Genomic DNA, 19,121 nt, shown 5'->3' on the forward strand with positions numbered 1-19,121 from the left:
CCAGCATGTCTTTGGTTGAAGCTTGTAGGTTACTTTTATAGTTACAAAAGACAATTATCTAACCTAGGACTTGTTTTTCAGATCTTCAGTTTTGACGTACCTGTTTCAAATTAGGAAGAGCACCTACAGCCTGTGATACAACCCCCACCTTTTCATGTTCTCTGTATGTATATATATCTCCTTACTATATGTTCCATTCTATGCATCCGATGAAGTGGGCTGTAGTTCATGAAAGCTTATGCTCAAATAAATTTGTTAGTCTCTAAGGTGCCACAAGTACTCCTGTTCTTTTATTAAAAAATTCAGCTCCTCGCTAGAAGCTGATGCTGCATCACTGACCACCAAGTTCAATGAATGAGAACTGCATGGGACAAAAAAAGCTTGAGGGTTTAACACTCGGATCAGTGTCTGCGCTCCTCTCTTCTTTCCTCTCATGTTGGCACCATTATCGTAGACCTGACTTCTCATGTCAGCTATCGCAATTCCCATATCTTCCAGCTTTTTAAGAAGCATATTTGCCATTCCAGCTCCTGTAGTATCATCAATGTCAATACATTCTAGAAAATGCTCTCTGACAGCCACCATTGCAGGGACATTTTCACTAGGTTCTGTTGTTGTTACAACACGCACCATTAAAGTCATTTGTTCCGTACGGCTGATGTCGGTGTGCAGTCCAGAATAACAGAGTTATATCTTGCTGACTTCAGATCTGCCACAATCTTCTCTTTGACTTTTGTTGCCAGTAATTGTATGATCTCATTTTGAATTATTTTTCCAAGGTCGTGGGGTGTGTCCATTTCTTGGGTGGTGACTCTTCTTAGATGCTCCTGGAGTACAGCATCAAATTCAGCCATCAGCTCCACAATTTTAAGGAAGTTTCCATTGTTTGGCACATACAGCTGATCTGAAGTGCCACGCAGTGCTAGGTTTTGGGTAGCAAGCATTCTCACAATGGCAATGAGCCTTTTCAGAACATTTTGCCAGTAAAGAGACTCTGATGCAATCTTCTCTTGATGCTGATCATCTATGGTGGCCTTTAACCTTAGTCTCATCTCAAGTTCTTTCCACCTATGGAATGCTCTCGCTTGATTTGCTGCCTTCTCATGGCATGCCAGATTTCTAGCCAGATTTTTCCAGTCCTTTGCTCCTGTAGAACCCAATGTGGCTGGAACATTAAACTGGAAGAGTTTGCAACAAAAACAGTATGCAGCATTCTGGGTTTTTGAGTACATAAGCCATGGCCTCTCCACTTTGTCACCATTGGGGATTTCACACAAGTAATGTGTTGGAAGGAAACTTCTATTTTCATTGTCTTTGGGGAACATGACGTTTTTCACCTGCTGTGGCCCATGCAGTACAAGGAAGTCCCTCAGGCTACTGCTCAAGTGGGTCCACTGTCCTGGATCATCTAGATTTAAGGAACTAAACTCAGCAGCAGCTGTTTCTTGCACCTCCACCACACTCTTCTCTGATCTATACTTTTCTTCAGGAATCTGCATGGTTACATCCATTGGAGATGGAGATATGGATGCTGCAGTAGCTGCCAGGTCACCTGCACTCTGACTAACTGGACGATCAGGCATCTCCTCACCAGTCACATCCTCACTGGGGCCGGAAGGCTCACCGTGAACATTTGTGTCTATGTATCTCAGGAGAGCTCCTTCCTGCTTAGATAGAAAAGCTTCCTTTGCTTTCTTTCTTTTTCTGAATGCTGCCCCAGAGGACAAATAAGCAGGCTGGTAGCAGGACCTGAGTGAGGGAAGATATCAGCGTCTTAAGGGCCTAACTGGCTCCTACTACCTCAATTCACTGCCTGTTCTCCTCAAGTGGGTTCAGGGAAGCAGCAGGAAACAGGAAGCTCCCTGAGAAGCTGGTGTTAATCAGTCCAGGCTCCTGGGGGTGCTGGAAAGGTACATAAGAGGCTCCTCCTCCTCTCTCTTCCTGCAGCTCCGGTTGCTTTCTGTTATTCCATCTCACCTTTTCTCCTGCCTGCCTGTTATATCTCTTGTGCCCTCCTTCCTCCAGCCCAGCACGCCACCATCTCTGTGCGTCTAGAGCAGAGAGGATACATATGTACCAGGAGCAGACACAATTTTCTACACTCTGGGTCCTAGTGGCGCCCCTCCACAGTCTGTCACCTGAGGCATCCGCCTCAGTTCGCCTCATGGTAAGGCCAGCCCTGTCCTGTGGGCACGGAGAACCTAACTCCCACTGAGGTCATCCAGGGAGGCTGGATGTGGACTTTACAGGAAATAGACAGTCAGGACAGCATAATCCACTGAAAAAATGGCGTATTGCTAATTGCAACCCAGGCTCTCACTGTGTGGCTCTTTGTCCTGCCTCTGCTGTCTAGAGCGTGAGCAGAGCTTGATGAGACAGCTGCTGCGGCTGTGGCAGCCATCTAAGCGAGTTTCCCGTCGTCTCTCTTCTGGCTGTGGATGCTCGACTGCAGCAGCTCTGCAGAGGTCCCAGCCTCGCTCTCTAATGTCCATTCTCCCCTTGCTCGCATGGTGATTCATGGACCATTGAGTAGCCTCATGAAAACATCCCAGTTGTAGACACAGGCACCAGCAACTGATTCCCCAAGCCAAAGTCCCCTTCGCAATCCAGGGAAACAGCCTGGGTTGTCTGGAGCGCAGGGTTTGGCCCATGGTGACTGCAGACACTGCACCTGCCGCACAGCGACTCCTGGGACCCCTCTAGCCCATCAGCACTCGGCTCTCCTGCATTCTGCTGAGCGGCTGAGATCTGGGGGAACAGAAACCCTTTGTTAGAGACGGAAAATCTCCTCCCAGGAACACTCTGTCAACGGCTGCCAGAGGCCTTCCCTGTGAAACCCCAAATATGCAGCCTCTCGGATTCCCACAGGGGAGATCTCAGCTCATTCTCTTGTCACCCATGGCTGCAGTCTCTGACAGGGGGAATGAAGAGGGGTTTTTGCCAATGGTCCCTTCTACAGCACCCATAATGGGAGGCGGTTTGGCCTGGTGATGTGAGGCCCGGGTCTGAGAATCAGGGCTCCTGGGTTCTGTGACAATGGACAGGGATGTAATCTAGTGGGTGGAGCTGGATTGGTTGACACTGAGTGAGAGGGGCTTGTGCTGAAGGACCCTGGTTCAATCCCCACCAATTCCTGTGATGTCTACACATGGCCATGATTTTACTTACCTATCAGTGTAGGTTGTTTAGCCTATTCCTGGACACATATGTTACATCTGCTGCTGGCCATCCCTGAGATGTAGGTCCTTCATCCACACAAGGACATGGCACATCAAGGTCAATCCAGCAGCACCCATCCGGTCTTCACTTCCACAATGGACGGCGAGTCTGAGCTTGACCAGAGAAAGACAGGGTGGTGTTCTTCAGGGGAATCTGCTGGAGCGCCCGTCTCCCCTGCTCCACCTCACACCCCGGCACCCTAAGTGTTTTCCAAAGATATCACTAATCTCGGATAAACAAAGCAGCTGAGATGAGGTCAGTGTGAGTGGATTTACTGAGCAGTCTCATTCTAATGGAAGAACAGATTTCTCCCCTGCTCTAGGGAGATTCCCATAGGAAAAAGTCTCTGATGGTGGAGGCAATGCAAACCCTCAGCCCCTTGAATTTTAGGAAATCAGGACTCGGGGAGTTAAGGGGTGTCTCTGTCCTGCTGGAGGGAGCAGATCTGGAGAGCAGAAAGGGCACTAGTGGCATTGTAGGAAAGACAGTGACTTCTACCTGTGAAGGTGGCTGAAGCTTCTTGCAGACATTAGAGTCCAGGATCCTTACATCTCCGTTGGGGATCCTTTCCCTAGGAATAAAATAAGGACATCACACAGAGAATGACGTCTGTAGCCCAGGTCTGGGATCCAGGGAAAAGGTATGATCTCAGCCAGGCTACATACCAGGAACCTGATTTTTGTCCCAAGAGCCACAATTACCCAGATGAGCTTTTCTTCTCCATTTGCTTTCAGGTTATTTACTCATAGTAGTCATTTGTTTGCTTTGCTGTGTTTCCACTCTCCGCATCTGTTCATTGGTTTCAGTAACATTCTTTCAGTTTTTGCTTCTGTTTCCTCTTATTACAGTGTAGCATCTGCTTAGCACTTTTTAAACAAATCAATTAGAAACAAAATCCTGATCCTCCATTGAAGAGGAAGGTTTCTGAGAATTTGGCTGCAGAACTTTAGTGTCTGCATATTTCATTCACTATTATTTATTCAAGTGCAGGTCTGATGCAATCTGCCCACCCAAGAATGCCCATATGAAGCACGGGGTGCCCTTAGAATACCTGTTAAAAGAGAAGAAGAGAGTAGATTAAAAGGTGGGGAAATCAACCAATGCATCAGCACTTGTCTGCATCATTGAAGCACCAGTCATGGGAGCCAAACAGGTTAAAAATCCCCATAGTTTTTCCCCACTAGACAGCCATCCAAAAAGAAAAAAAGGCCTTCAGCCAATTATTTCCTTACACTCTGAAGGGGTGAAATTCAGGCCTGTGCAGACAGCCAGGGCAAGGTCTGTGCATCACAGCGGGTTTAAGTGGCACTTCACTGCACAGGTGCTGTGTGATTTCAGTGGCACAGTTTTCCCCCTGGATTGGAACAGCCGGCTGGAATCCTGCGAGGTACAGAGCAGAGAGAGGTTTGGGCCACAACGTTCACCTCAGAGGCTGAGCTTCTGCAGACATTTGGGATGTTCCCATCTGAGGAGGATGCTTTCGGCCAGCCCCAGTTCAGAGCTTTCAGTCACCTCAACCGGTGATTCTCTGGCACAACTCATCTAAAGTAGCTGAACTTTTCAGGCCTTGCCCCCATCTCCGACACCCCTTGCACCTCGCATTGCCCTCTAATAGCCCCGTCCCTTCTCTTGATCCCTGCCAAGCCCAAATACAGAGCCTAGCTCACCCTCCTCCTCTCTTAGACCCTCCCCTCACACGATCCTCCCCTACCTCTGACAGACTGCTCACTGTGCCCTTCCCCAGCTCCTGGAGGAATCCTGGCTCCTCAGAACAACCTGGGAATGGGCAGTTCCTACCTCTGTGTGGGGTGCGTGGTTTTCCATCTAGCATCACTGAGAGCCAGCACGTCTCGATTTCACAGGATGAGGTCATGGCTCCCCAAGCTGGGCCAGCTGCAGGCTGCATTGCTGGGGACAGATCCCAGACATTCAAAGACAGAGGAGGAGGAAGCCCCTGCTCATTCCCGGTTCAGAGATCCCCATCGAAGACGGGCCAAGAGGGGAGGAGAGAACGAAGGGCAGAAAGTGAAGCTGCCTCTGTGGGGAGGGCACTCCTGTAAAACCCAGTCCAGTTCCCAGATCTCCTCCACATTTCCAGGTGTGACTTTGGAGAGGTCATTTCATCACCTTCATTCCCTGTCTGTAAAATGGGGGTAGTAGTCCCCCCCACAAGGAGGAGAAGGTAGGACAGTCCCATTGTCTGTGAGGGGCTCGGTCCCTCTGGGCACGGATTGTGCCAGAGTGAGGGAAGGGACCCAGAGTTTGCTCCCTAGAGCCAGGGGAGGAGGATGGGATCAGAAGGTCAGCCAAGGGGGATGGGTCAGGAACTGCTGCAACAGACGGGGCTTAGGGATTCGGTCAGTGCCAGGGACTTGCTACCTCCCTTCAGCAAATGGCTTCCCTCTTGTCATCAGCAGTCCGTATAATATCTGACTCCTTCCTAGTGACCTCGAGGGGCTCCCTTCGTTCTTCTTGAATGTGGTCAATTCGTTGACCCAGGTCGATAGCTGGGAAGTGCGGAGTGACTATTCGTAGTGTGGCATGAAATCAGTGGGAAATCTATAGTTAGCAAAACAAAGGTGTCATTGGCCTTTGGAAATTTGGAGCTGATCTGTCCTCTTAGCCGAAGGTACTCGTGCACAGAGGGATGAAGCTCGCCATCTTGGTCAGGTGATCTATGAGAGTCAGTTCCATCATGTGGCCATTTGAATGAGTGAAATTCTTGGCAATGGCTGCCATGGACGGAGCAGGGTCTTCAGAGGCCTGAGATGCCAAGAAGTTAGGTGCGTGGTGCCTTGGTGAAAGCGCAGAAGTCACGTGTGTCAAGCTAAGTCTGAATTTCAGTCCACATCTGGCAGCACCAAACAAAGCAGGCCCTGGTGGTCATAGTAGATGCGTCTACTTCCATGATGAATGCTGTGCGTCAGAATAGATGCAGTGGTGAAGGCAATTCTGAGCTGTTTGCAGGCTTGTTGGAACTTGGATGACCAAACGAATGTGGCCATTTTGTGGAGGAAGCTCTCGGGGTTTACTGGCTCTGAGAACCCTGGGCCAATGCAGCAGTAAAGCTGGTGAAGTCTAGGAAGCGCTGAGGACTTCAAACTTTGTCCCATTTATGAATGGCTTCCACCTTATTTGCATCAATCGTAACACCTTCTGGGGAGAGGATGTACCCCCTAAACTCTGTGGAGAGTTCGCTGGAGATACGCTTTACCAATTCTGTGTTGAGACCACGCTGCCGAAACCTCTCCAGGTCCGGATGAGGTGTGTGTGCTGCTCTGGGTTCTCCGAAAAGAGGAGTATGTCACCTGAATAGATGACACTGTTCCCAGATACATCACTGATGAAGGGTTGCAAGGTCAGGGGACTGTTAGTTAGCTCCAATAGCATATCAGACAGTTAAAATGTCCATAGTGTGTTTTGAAATCTGTCTTCCATTTGTCCTGTGCCCAAATGAGTGTTAGATTGGAAATCCTCGCAGATGAAGTTTGAGGAAAACCTTTGCAGATTTCCTGGGAGCCAACAATTGTGAGATTCATAGCATGGGGTAATGGCCTGGACTTGGACACTGGCTCTGGTTCTGCTTCTGCTTTGTTGATGGACTCTGATCTCGGTTTTGATCCTGGTGTGTCCCTGGATCTTGATTCTAGCACCAGTCTTAGCCTAGGTGCCATCCTGCACCTCGCTGCGACCTAGGCTCCTACCACTGGACCTAATTATCAGATGCAGCATGTGACATCAGGTTGTGCAACTTTTTGCATAAAAGCAGGCTCTCTGCAAGTAAGTAGCCAGATCACTCCAGGTGTGAACCATGGCCTCACTACATGATCCTGGCCCGGTTCTGCCCCTACTGGAGTTGTGCAATGGAAAAATCATGGAGCAGGTCCTCAAGGAATCAATTATGAAACATTTAGAGGAGAGGAAAGTGATCAGGAACAGTCAGCATGGATTCACGAAGGGGAAGTCGTGCCTGACTAACCTAATTGCCTTCTATGATGAGATAACTGGCTCTGTGGATGAGGGAAAAGCAATGGATGTGTTATTCCTTGACTTTAGCAAAGCTTTTGATACGGTCTCCCACAGTATTCTTGCCGCCAAGTTAAAGAAGTATGGGCTGGATGAATGGACTGTAAGGTGGATAGAAAGCTGGCTAGATCGTCGGGCTCAACGGGTAGTGATCAATGGCTCCATGTCTAGTTGGCAGCCGGTTTCAAGCGGAGTGCCCCAAGGGTCGGTCCTGGGGCCGGTTTTGTTTAATACCTTTATTAATGATCTGGAGGATGGTGTGGACTGCACTCTCAGCAAGTTTGCAGATGACACTAAACTAGGGGGCGTGGTAGATACACTAGAGGGTAGGGATCGGATACAGAGGGACCTAGACAAATTAGAGGATTGGGCCAAAAAAAACCTGATGAGGTTCAACAAGGACAAGTGCAGAGTCCTGCACTTAGGACGGAAGAATCCCATGCACTGCTACAGTCTAGGGACCAAATGGCTAGGTAGCAGTTCTGCAGAAAAGGACCTAGGGGTCACAGTGGACGAGAAGCTGGATATGAGTCAACAGTGTGCTCTTGTTGCCAAGAAGGCTAATGGCATTTTGGGCTGTATAAGTAGGGGCATTGCCAGCAGATCGAGGAACGTGAATCGTTCCCCTTTATTCCACATTGGTGAGGCCTCATCTGGAATACTGTGTCCAGTTTTGGGCCCCACACTACAAGAAGGATGTGGAAAAATTGGAAAGAGTCCAACAGAGGGCAACAAAAATGATTAGGGGTCTGGAGCACATGACTTATGAGGAGAGGCTGAGGGAACTGGGATTGTTTAGTCTCCAGAAGAGAAGAATGAGGGGGGATTTGATAGCAGCCTTCAACTACCTGAAGGGGGGTTCCAAAGAGGATGGAGCTCGGCTGTTCTCAGTGGTGGCAGATGACAGAACAAGGAGCAATGGTCTCAAGTTGCAGTGGGGAAGGTCCAGGTTGGATATTAGGAAACACTATTTCACTAGGAGGGTGGTGAAGCACTGGAATGCGTTACCTAGGGAGGTGGTGGAGTCTCCTTCCTTGGAGGTTTTTAAGGCCCGGCTTGACAAAGCCCTGGCTGGGATGATTTAGTTGGGAATTGGTCCTGCTTTGAGCAGGGGGTTGGACTAGATGACCTCTTGAGGTCCCTTCCAACCCTGATATTCTATGATTCTATGGTTCCTTTAACCAACCTCCGTCTCTGGAGCTACTCCACCATTCTTGACTCGGACACCCAGCAGTACTATAATAGTCCTACCATCAATCAAACCCTAACCCCCGCCTCTTGACCCCTTAAGCCCCACCCTTTTACCCTTAGTCCCTCCCTTCTGTCACTGGAAGTCCCACCCCATGGGGGTGTTACTTCCGGGATCAAGGTGACCACATGACTGGAAGCAAGGTGTGTCATGTGACCCCCCTAAGAACTCCTCCCACCACCCTCTACCAGTCAGGATGGGTTTCATCCCGAACGGACCACCCCGAGAGGAGATTTGACCAATCAGGGCGAGTTCCGGAGTGGGGTGACCCGTCTGGAAGTGGCTTGTGTGATGCCTCTAAGAGCTCCCCCCACCGTCCTCTACCAATTAGGATGTGTTTTGCCCTGATAGGACTGCCTCAAGAGGAGAATTTGACCAATCAGAGTGAGATCCGGGGTGGGGTGACCCATCCGGAAGTGAGCCGTATGACCCCACTAAGAACTCCTCCCAAAGCCCTCTGCCAATCAAAGTGCAGCACCATTACCCCATAAGTCCCAGCGCCGGACAGAGGAGACCATCTCTTACCAAGAACACGTGTTTTAGAAATCGTGGAAAGGCTGCTGAGTGGAAACATGGACTCCTTCACTACCCCCGTGAGAACTTTGGACTTTGTTTTAGCCCCGAGGCCTCTCTTTGTCCACCCCCTTACAGGTGGAATGCGATCACGGCTTGGGGGAGTCACCGGTGGACAAAGTGAATGGAAAAGACATCGCACAGCTAAATGAATGATTAAGAAGCGACGGTCGAGGAGGAGGTGTAATGGGTTAGGAACTGGGGGTTGTGTAAATCAAAAAACAAGCAGTGGGGTGCTTACACTATTTCTTTTCTGAAAGTTTTAATGAAGCATCTTGGTTTGTTTTCAAGGAGCTGTATGACTTTTAAATAAAAAATAAATTGTTTGTGAGCACCTAGCTCTTGTGGGGTTTTTGTATAAAAGTGACCCATTTACAGCAAAAAGCTGAAATGTATGTTGTGGGAGGAGGAAAAAATCCTAAAAAAATGTGCTTACAATAAAACAAACAGGGCTTGTTCAGACATGTGTTTGAGTACAACAGAGTTGAACTGAATGGGTTTAACTACACCTCCCCCCCTCACTGAATAGCCAGGGTGACTGCGATTACTTACCCTTGTTGCCATAGGGTTAAATTTGATGGGGGTGCACCCATAGTGAGGGGGGTGGGTGGGTGTGGATGGTGAGTTCTGATTAATATGAAATGAAATAAAACCTCAGGAATTTGCAGATGCGACTGGAAAGTTTAAATATAACCCCTGGAGTTGGCAGAACTCCATTGGACAGTTTAAATATGACCCCAGGAGTTGGTGGGACACTATTGGATGGTTTAAATATGGCCCTGGAGTTGGTTGATTGCTATGGGTCATTCTTTCTAGGACCCCCCCCCCCCAAACTTTAAGCATGAAAGACATGTTTAATAAAAAAGCCCCAAGACATTCATTAATATCTGCAAAGGGCCCCCCACTTGGAAATGGGTACTGCTCGATACTGTAAGATGGCCCTACTGAAAAATGTATTTTAACTTACTTAAAAAAATAGCCCTGTTGTGCAGACAACTTGGTTCCCCCACCCCAGATCACAAAAGGGTGTGCTATGGGAGAGGTGCCTAAAGTCCTTAAGGATCTATTCTTTCAGAGCTGTGATGATTAAATTAACATGCTAGCTACTATGTTGAAGTCTGTTTGAAACAATGGGCTAAGATACTATAAAAAGCTCAGGTATGTTGGAGACTGTCCTTTTCAACAGAAACGTTCTTGAATGGCTGCTGGACTGCAGAAAGAGGTAAGGCTTGCTGTCTTTAACTCTGAAATGCCACTCTTTGCCCATGCTGTCTTTGGAAAATAATGGTGTCTAGGGTTACCATACGTCCTCTTTTTCCCGGACATGTCCGGCTTTTCGGCAGTCAAACCCCCGTCCGGGGAGAATTGCCAAAAAGCCGAACATATCCGGGAAAATGGCGGCTCTGCTCCTCCCCGACTCTTCGGCTCTGTTTAAGAGCCGGGCTGCCCGAGCGCTACCGGCTTCGGGCAGCCCCCGTGCCTCCAGACCCTGCGCCCCAGCCGGGCACTTCCCCGCCTGGGCTCTGGCGGCGCAGGGTCCAGAGGCACGGGGGCTGCCCAAAGCCGGTAGCGCTCGGGCAGCCCGGCTCTTAAACAGAGCCGAAGAGTCGGGGAGGAGCAGAGCCACCGCGGCTGGAGGCTCTGCTCCTCTTCGGCTCTGTTTAAGAGCCGGGCTTCCCGAGAGCTACCGGCTTCGGGCAGCCCCCGTGCCTCCGGACCCTGCGCCGCCGGAGCCCGGGAGGGGAAGTGCCCGGCTGGGGGCGCAGGGTCCGGAGGCATAGGGGCTGCCCAAAGCCCAAGTGCTACTGGCTTCACGGTTTGCCGGGCAGCCTCCAGACCCTGCGCCCCCGACTGGGCGCTTCCCCTCCCGGGCTCCAGCTGCACTGGGGAAGTGCCAGCTGGGGGCGCAGGGTCTGGGGGCTGCCCGGCAAACCCTGAAGCCGGTAGCGCTGGGGCAGCCCTTTCCCTCTGGCTGGGAGTGGGAGGGAGGAAGGGGTGGGGTTAGGATGGGGAAGGGATGGAGTTGGGGCGGGGCTAGGGGTGGGGAAATGGGCGGGGCCAGGGCCCGTGGAGAGTCCTCTTTTTTTTATTTATGAGATATGGTAACCCTAATGGTGTCTATCTTCCTTGCAGTGTGATCTGCTTAGCATGGAACCAGTAACTTTAAGCTGCAGTTCACCAACAGGCCAAGGTAAAAACCATTTTAACTATAGTTGTGCTTAATACTTTTTTTTAAAACTTTAGGTATTACGCAAGTTGTATAGGGATTTGGTGGCAATACTAACTACAATTTGTTCTTGTTCTTTAACCTGAAGGCCCAAACACACATGGGGGGGAACAGAACAAGCATGTGCTTGCAACACTTTATCCCATAGTGAAAGGGAACTTTTTTGAAATTGGCTTTTAAATGCGTGGGGGCGTTATTGAAAAGTATTTTTTTTAAAATGTGCTGCTTTGTGTGAGAGAGGGGTCTGTGCAAGGCATAGGTGTAGGGTTTTTAAAAGTACTTGGTTTGTTTCAAACTAACAGGTTTTTTTACTGTGCATAATGTGTTGTTTTTAATGGGTTTGAGGCAATTGGGGGAATAATAGTAACTAACCCAAAGGCCCAAGCACACATGGCTGAGGGACAGAACAAGCATGGGCCATTTAAATGCATGGGGGGGTTATTGAAAAGTATAGGGCTGCAAACTTGGTTTGGTGTGTTTTATAAAGCTGCTGTTTTGTGTGTGAGAGGGGTCTGTGCAAGGCATAGGTGTAGGTTTTTAAAAAGTATTTGGTTTGTTTCAAACTAACAAGGTTTTTTACTGTGCAAAATATGTTTTAAAATGGATTTTAAAAGCAGTTTGGTTTTTTATTCTGCAAAATTAGATGTATTTTTAAAAAAAAATTTGTGGGTTTATTGTTGTTTGTTTTGTTTTGTTTTGTTTTGTTTTTAAGTGGTAGAAATAAACTCAAAACCTGTGTTTGTTGTACAGCCTGAAATGGATTATTTGTTTTAAAGCTGTGACTTTTTAAATAGAAAAACACCTTAATGAATATTTTATTTTTTAAGTTTACAAGACAGTTTCATTTGTTTTATAATAATGTTGTTTGCTCCGCAGTACGGTCAAAACATGAGAGATCCTTAGAGCAGAGGGAAAACAAGCTCAAAAGAAAAAGGAAAGAGAGAGCTGAAAAGGAAAATTCACCATCATCAGTGATTGATGGATGGATGAAGCCCCGTAAATATATTTTGCTTATTGGTTTGGTTGTTCTATGAGGTTTTGTATTTTAAGTAAATACATAGGTGTGGGTGAGAAGGATGGTAAAGTTCAGTTTTGTAAAATGTTTTTTTTTTTTGGTCCTCCCCGAGGTATTGCAACAACACAACTACAACTCCAGTTCCTTAGCGGCCGCCGCCACACCAAACCCTGAGGAAACTGTGAGTGAAAACGCCCACATTCACAAACCCAGAGCATGCGCTCTAGGGGCTCTGAACGTGCGCAGAACCACACACATTCACAAACCCAGAGCATGCGCTCTAGGGGGTGTGAATAAAAAACGAAGGACTGAAAACTCCTGCAATGCTGGAGTTTGCTAGGGAAAAAAGAGTCTCACGATTAACCTAAACACAAAGTACATGGTTCTGTTCAAAACCCCAGGGATAAATGACAAATCGCTACGCTCGCTCGGCAAATGTACCCCGGCAAAGCTCAATTCCTTCTAGAAGCTTTTGAGGATGCTACCAAAAGACCTTATGGCTACCTGGTGGTGGATTTAAATCCTTCCACACCAAAAGCTTATAGACTAAGAACTGGTCTTTTTCCTCCAGACTGGCCAGCGGTTTATACTTTGAAAAGAACAACAGGGGGTATAAAAAGAGATGAATTATTGCCAGGCACCCTTTTAACAGCCGGGGCTGCTGACCAAAAACCTGTCTAGCTGCGTGAAGAGCAACCTGGGCCTTTTAAAATGACTTAGCAAATCGTCCCCGCAGCAAAGGAGGGCTATACTGTGTTAGGCCTCTGACGATCTAGTAGTGGCCATCTCAGAAATAGCGCTCAATACCTTAAAAGGAAACGTACCTTTAGCACAGAATCAAGTGCGCGTGCTGAAAAAGAGACGCACGCTTTCCTGTTCTTTTTGTAATAAAAGTGTTTCACTTAAAAGAAAGAAGCATGTGGTGAAGCAGTCTGGGGGGTTTATCGGCCCTCTGTTAAGTTTTGCTATCTCTCTGATAACGGGGCTTTTAACTAATCGATAATGGAGTATGCAGAAAAAATGTACCTGGTGCCCAGCCATCAGCTGGAGCAATTAAGGGCTCCCCCTCTGGCAGAGGAAAATATTAGAACGACCGCAACTCGCTTACTGGATGCTGAAATGAAGTCTGTTCTTCAAAGAACTGACGTAGCCGAATACAAAAAGGCTAAACTTTACAGCGCCGGGCTTCAAAAGTACCTAATGTACGTGAAGCAGAACGATGCGGATAAAGGGAAAATAAGTCTGTTTCTCCCAGAACAGGAACAGAGTGTAACTGCCAAACCTCCAGAAACACCAAAGACCTCAGACTCTGTTGCTCAGGAGGTGTTGGATAACGTGAATAAGCGTTAGTATTGCTAAATAAACTGCGCCAGGACGAAAATATCTCTTCATGGAACGATAAAGGGGCTTTTGTGTATAAAAGCTCTGTGGCTAATGATTCTAACATGCTCGACTTAGACAGGGCCGTCACCCAGACGCGCTCTGTTCCTAGCAGACATGTACCTAAACAATGGGGTGTGTTTCTGAATGCCATGGCAGAACTGAACGTATCATCTTCCGTCATGGGCAATGAGGTGTTCCAAAAGATCTATGTTGGCCGCAAGACCTCGACCGTCTCTTCTTAATCGTTCATTTACCTGAGCGCTGTCTTTTCCATTCACCTTGTCCACCGGTGACTCCCGCAAGACGTGATCGCATTTCACCTCTAAGAGGGTGAACAAAGAGAGGCCACCATGCTCATCACGGTGTCTCACAAGCAGTTTGGTTTTGGGTTCGGGTTCCGGCATATCCATCAACAGCTGGGCCAAAGGGCTCCCCTCGGTCGCTCCCTCCTCCTCCTCAAACTGTTGCTGATGTAGCGCTTTCTCTGCGTATGGTCAAAGACATTCGGGGCTAAAACAAAGTTCGAAGTTTTCACGGGGGTGGTGAAGGAGTTCATCTTTCCTCTCAACAGCCTTTCCACAATTTCTAAAACATGTGTCGTTGGTAAGAGATGGCCTCTTCTGTCCAGCACTGGGACTGATGGGGTAATGGTGCTGCACTCTGATTGGCAGAGGGCCTTGGGAGGAGTTCTTAGTAGGGTCATGTGGCCCACTTCTGAACAGGTCACTCTGCCCCGGACCTCGCCCTGATTGGTCAAATCTCCTCTTGGGATGGTCCTTTCAAGACGAAACCCATCCTGATTGGTAGAGGGTGGTGGGAGGAGTTCTTAGAGGGGTCACACGGCCCACTTCTGGTCAGGTCACCCCACCCCGGAAGGCACCCTGATTGGTCAAATGTCCTCTCGGGGTGGTCCTTTTGGGATGAAACCCATTCTGATTGGTAGATGGTGATGGGAGGAGTTCTTAGAGGTGTCACATGACACACCTTGCGTCTGGTCATGTGGCCGCCTTGACCCCGGAAGTAATACCCCCATGGGGCGGGATTTCCAGTGACAGGTGGGAGGGACTAAGGGGTCAAGGGGTTGGGCTTAAGGAATCAAGTGGGGGGTTAGGGTTTGATTGATGGTAGGGCCATTATACTATGGCCGGGTGTCCAAATCAAGAATGCTGGTGGAGGTTGTTTAAAGGAACCCCTACATTTTCAGTCATTTCCATTGCACAACTCCAGTAGGGGCAGCACCGGGCCAGGCTCATGTAGTGAGGCCATGGTTCACACCTGGTGTGATGGGTCCCCTTTTGCACACGGATGGCACCTAGGCTAAGAGTGATGCTAGAATCGAGGTCCAGGGACACACCAGGATCAAAACTGAGATCAGAGTCCATCAACAAAGCAGAAGCAGAACCAGAGCCAGTGTCCAAGTCCAGGCCAGAGGTCGAAGCCGGGTGGTCAGACCAAAGATCATCCAAGTCCATTCTCAAGCCAAAGTCCACAGACACGCTGAAGGTCAAATCCGGGTAGTCAAAATCCAAGGGGTTGGGGAAGATCAGGAGGAGGAGGCAATGCTGGAGCGGGTAGGTGGAGGGACTGGAGCGAGGCTAGAGAAAGGTAAGGAAAATACTGAGCCGGGGTTCATAACCAAAATCTGGAGCCAAGAAGGGTCATGCCAAGAGGCAACAGCGAGGAAACCGGAGGGCAGGGCAGGGCAGGGCAGGGTGGTACATGCGGGCGGGAATGAGGATGGCTTACTGGAGCCCGAGAGACCCCTCATCGGTGGACTCCCTTCCTAGCAATAGAAGAAGGACAGCAGGATGACCAAGATGTCTCTGACCCTGGGGTCCAAGCCAAGGGGAGCTCCCATGCAGGCTATGTGCCAGGACCCCATCACCCTCCCTGTTCATTTCACACTCACAGACCCCCTAGCTGGAGAGGAGAATAAAGGGCAGAAAGTGAAAGTGCCCCTGCGGGAAAGGCTCTAGGCTGGGACCCAGTCCACTTCCCAGATCTCCACCCAGGATTGTGTGACCAGGCCCACAGCCCTTCCTCTACGTCTCAGTTCCCACCTGCCAGATGGGGAGGATCCTTCCCTGCCCCAGACTGTTAGGGGCGAGTTTCATTCCTGGCTGGGAAGGGTTCAGATACCAGGTGGGTGGATTGGGCCCGAGGTGGGGGATGGTCAGACATTCGCTGCGTCAGGGGTGACACGGGCCATGGGAAGGTCTGAGCAGTGACGACAGGGGAGGGGCTTCATGTCAGGCCACCCCTCCCAGACTGCAATGGCTATTGAGCATAACCCCTGGTTCTGCGGATGCTCTCATTTCTGGGCCAGCCCCACAGCCTGATTCTTCCGAACCATTATCTGGCCTGGCCCCAGCTCCAGGGGTCGGGGTGGGGCAGGGTGGTGAGAGCGAGGTGCTCGGCCTGGCTTTCTCTCAGTGCTGTGGGCTCTATGGCCGCTTCCCCCAGCCCTTCCCCCCCAGGCACAGTGAGACAGAGCAGTACCTGTGGCAGGGGCTGGGGGCTTCTAGTCATGTGAAGCGGGGGGTGGGTCTTCAAGGCTGCCACGTGGAGCACAGCCCCTGCAGCGCTTTGGGCACCTGGCTCAATCTCCTGATAGCAAAGAGCTCGGATATCACCTTTGCTGTAATGTCCCCCTGTTGCCAGGGAACAAGGATCAATCAGAGACTCCGACACCCACGAGAACAAAGGGGATTAACGGCACCGGGAGCCAGCAAAATTTCCTCCCTACCCCCCATGTCTGAGGGACGGATTCCCCCACCCAACCCCCGAGACAAAATCTCGTCTCTTCTCCAGTGACTCCCATCCCCTCTCCCACCATTGGGGAATGAACTCCTGCCCCCAGTCCTCTCAGTCCCCCCGAGAGCTGTTCTACCTCCCAACCCAGCTGAGGATTCCGCTCGGCTCCCCAGAATCCCCTCAGCCGCCCTCGCCCCCTCCAGCTGCGGGGCTGGGAGGCTTTGGGCAGTAGTGCCGGGGGGTGAGAGGAAGTGGACACCTTTCCCCAAGGGATCCCCCATCCTTAACATGATGCCATGGACAGTAGCTCTGGGGAATGGGGCACTTAAGCAGCCTCCGCTGACTGTCTTCTCCAGCTCTCCCAGAGCAGGTGGTTGCTGGGATAACATGATCCCAGAGCACTAGGAACCGGCCTGAGGCCCGGAGGGGATGAACGGCTCACAGAGGTGGCTAGGGGAGTTGGCAGCCCCTAGCATGAGCAATGGCAGCATGTCGTGTTGATGTGATGCCTGTTAGGAAATAGCCTTGCTGGAGAGCTGGGTCTGCCCTGCTTTGAGCTGCTCAGGGGACAAGCTGGCACCCACCAATGGCACCTGCCTGGGTTCATCCTCTCCTTGCTCCCAGGTCAGCGCATGGGGATGGGATGGGAGTGACTGTCAATGGCCTGGAGGTGAAAGGCCCTGGGGTTCCCTCCCCAGTTGATCCCTCTTTGGTTACCTCGTCCCCTAGCAGCTGGCTGGCTTCCCCCAGGATGGAGTAGGTGAGCAGCAGCCCAGCCTGGCTGACATGGAGCAGGGGGTGGTGTATGGCCTGCAGCGCCCCCTGAAGAAAAGTTCTTTTCTGATCTTCAGTGAATATCTCACCAAAGACCTAAAACCAACAGAACCAGAGCCCTTGCAATGGCTCAGAACCAGGCTCCAAATCCCTCTGGTGGCTCACAAGGTGGAGAAGAGTCCTGGGGCAGCCAACCTTTGGGGTCCCATGGACCAAAGAACCCCCTTCAGTAAGAGGCTGCAGGCACTGAGGCCTCCAATAGCTCTTTCTGGAGCAGGATTCAACCCAGGTGCCATGAGATGCTGGAAATGGGTCTCCGCACTTTGAAACCAGCTCACCCAGACACTCTACTGCTCCCAGCAGCGATATCTCCTGCAGCTCACCCGCTAGAGGTGAGGGGCCTTTTAGATCTGGTTCATTCCCACGCCTCACCCCACTGACATTCCCAGGAACCTCACATACTCTGCTGCAAATAAGTAGCAGGCTCTTGCCCTGTGTCCATGACACACTCACTGCAGGGGGAGACAGCTCCACACCTGAGCTGCTGCAATGCACCGGCAGAGAGTCCTTACCTCTCCCACCCTGGCCAGGTTTCTATAGCCCAGGCGCTCGGTATCCTGGAGCCCTTCCCGGCACCACAGCTCTCTTCCCTCGGTGATGTTGAGCCCTGGGGGAGAAAGACACACCCATTGGGGAGGTTTGACATTCCGCTTTCACTGCCGGTTTCCGTCTGGGTGCACACTGGCCAGGGTCCTCGTGGCATCCACAGCCCAATGGAATCGCAGGGTCCATACCAGGCGGTTTAGTACCAGAAGGGGGATTTGTTTTAGTCATCACAGTAATCATGTGACCCTTAGAGTCATTGTGCTCTGGGAGTGGGTGCCTGTTAATGGTGATGTCTAATACTGAGAACCCCCCACACCCACTGAAGTCAGGATCTGGCCCTGACTACCCAACTGGTGACATCCTACAAGCTTTGTGTCCTTCCCCTGTGGTCTCTGCTCCTACCCCTGCCCTCATGATGGGCTCTTTCCCTCCATGTCTCTCAATAGCTCTGTTCCTGTCCCCTCACGAGCTGGCTGCCCTGTGGGTGGGCTATTTCCCTGGGCTGGGGACAGAGCCGGGCTCTGAAATAAAGCAGCCAATTTCCCTGGCACTTTCACACTCATCTCCCTAATTCAGAGAGAGGGGAAGAGAAAGAATCATCATCTAAGGTGGGATTGGTGTCAGAGGAGGGGGCTTCTTTCTGTAGGGTCCCATTGCCCAGCAGAGGGAGTCTCAAAGGAGGGGCCTTGTTACTATTGGGGTTCCTCTTCCCTGCTACAGTGAGTCTAAACAGAGAGGCCTTAGTCCTCTAGGCGTCCCAATGGCCAGCTGGAGCTAGTCTCCGAGAGGCTTGTTTCCATGGGGTCCCATTGCCCAGCTGGGTTCTTACCCCTCTTCTGCACCAGGAGCCTGTGCAGCCAATATATCCCACCCCTGGCTTGCCGGCTGATGTCCTCGGCTGGGTGGGATACATGGAGACCCAGCTGCAGCACAAAGTCGCCTGCCATGGAGAAGTCGGAGGAGGTCTGGTGGAAGGAGGAGAGGGGAATCCATCAACCTTCTCCCTTCAGCTCTCCAGCGCCCCTGGGCCAGAGCTCTGCTCCCACCCCTCTGTAGGAGGCGCTGGGCGAGAGGAGCGAGAGCTCTCTGCCCCCAAGGGAGCTTGGAGCAAAGGGACCAGGGCAAAGGCCCTCTATGAGCACTTACTGCCTAGCTGCTCCAGAATAACAAGGGCCCTGAGGCCAGGCACAAATCTGCCAGCCCGTGGCCTATGGAACGCAGTCCCTTGCGGACCCAGGGGGGACCAATTAGCCACGGATGAGGAACTTGACTCAAGCCCTGACTCTGCAGGATGC

General features: G+C 50.7%; 1 protein-coding gene across 1 annotated transcript in view; it reads left to right on the forward strand.

Annotated features, from left to right (window-relative positions):
- LOC101952392 (alpha-2-macroglobulin-like protein 1) overlaps positions 1–9,136 on the forward strand; it is a 99,116-nt gene extending 89,980 nt beyond the window's left edge. The window contains exon 37 of the mRNA XM_065577453.1: positions 8,846–9,136. Coding sequence (XP_065433525.1) covers positions 8,846–8,985 — 140 coding nt within the window. The 3' untranslated portion in view covers positions 8,986–9,136. The remainder of the gene's footprint in view (positions 1–8,845) is intronic.
- Positions 9,137–19,121: the final 9,985 nt, after the last annotated feature.

This window comes from Chrysemys picta, chromosome 24, assembly GCF_011386835.1.
Source record: "Chrysemys picta bellii isolate R12L10 chromosome 24, ASM1138683v2, whole genome shotgun sequence".
NCBI classification, from domain to species: Eukaryota; Metazoa; Chordata; order Testudines; family Emydidae; genus Chrysemys; species Chrysemys picta.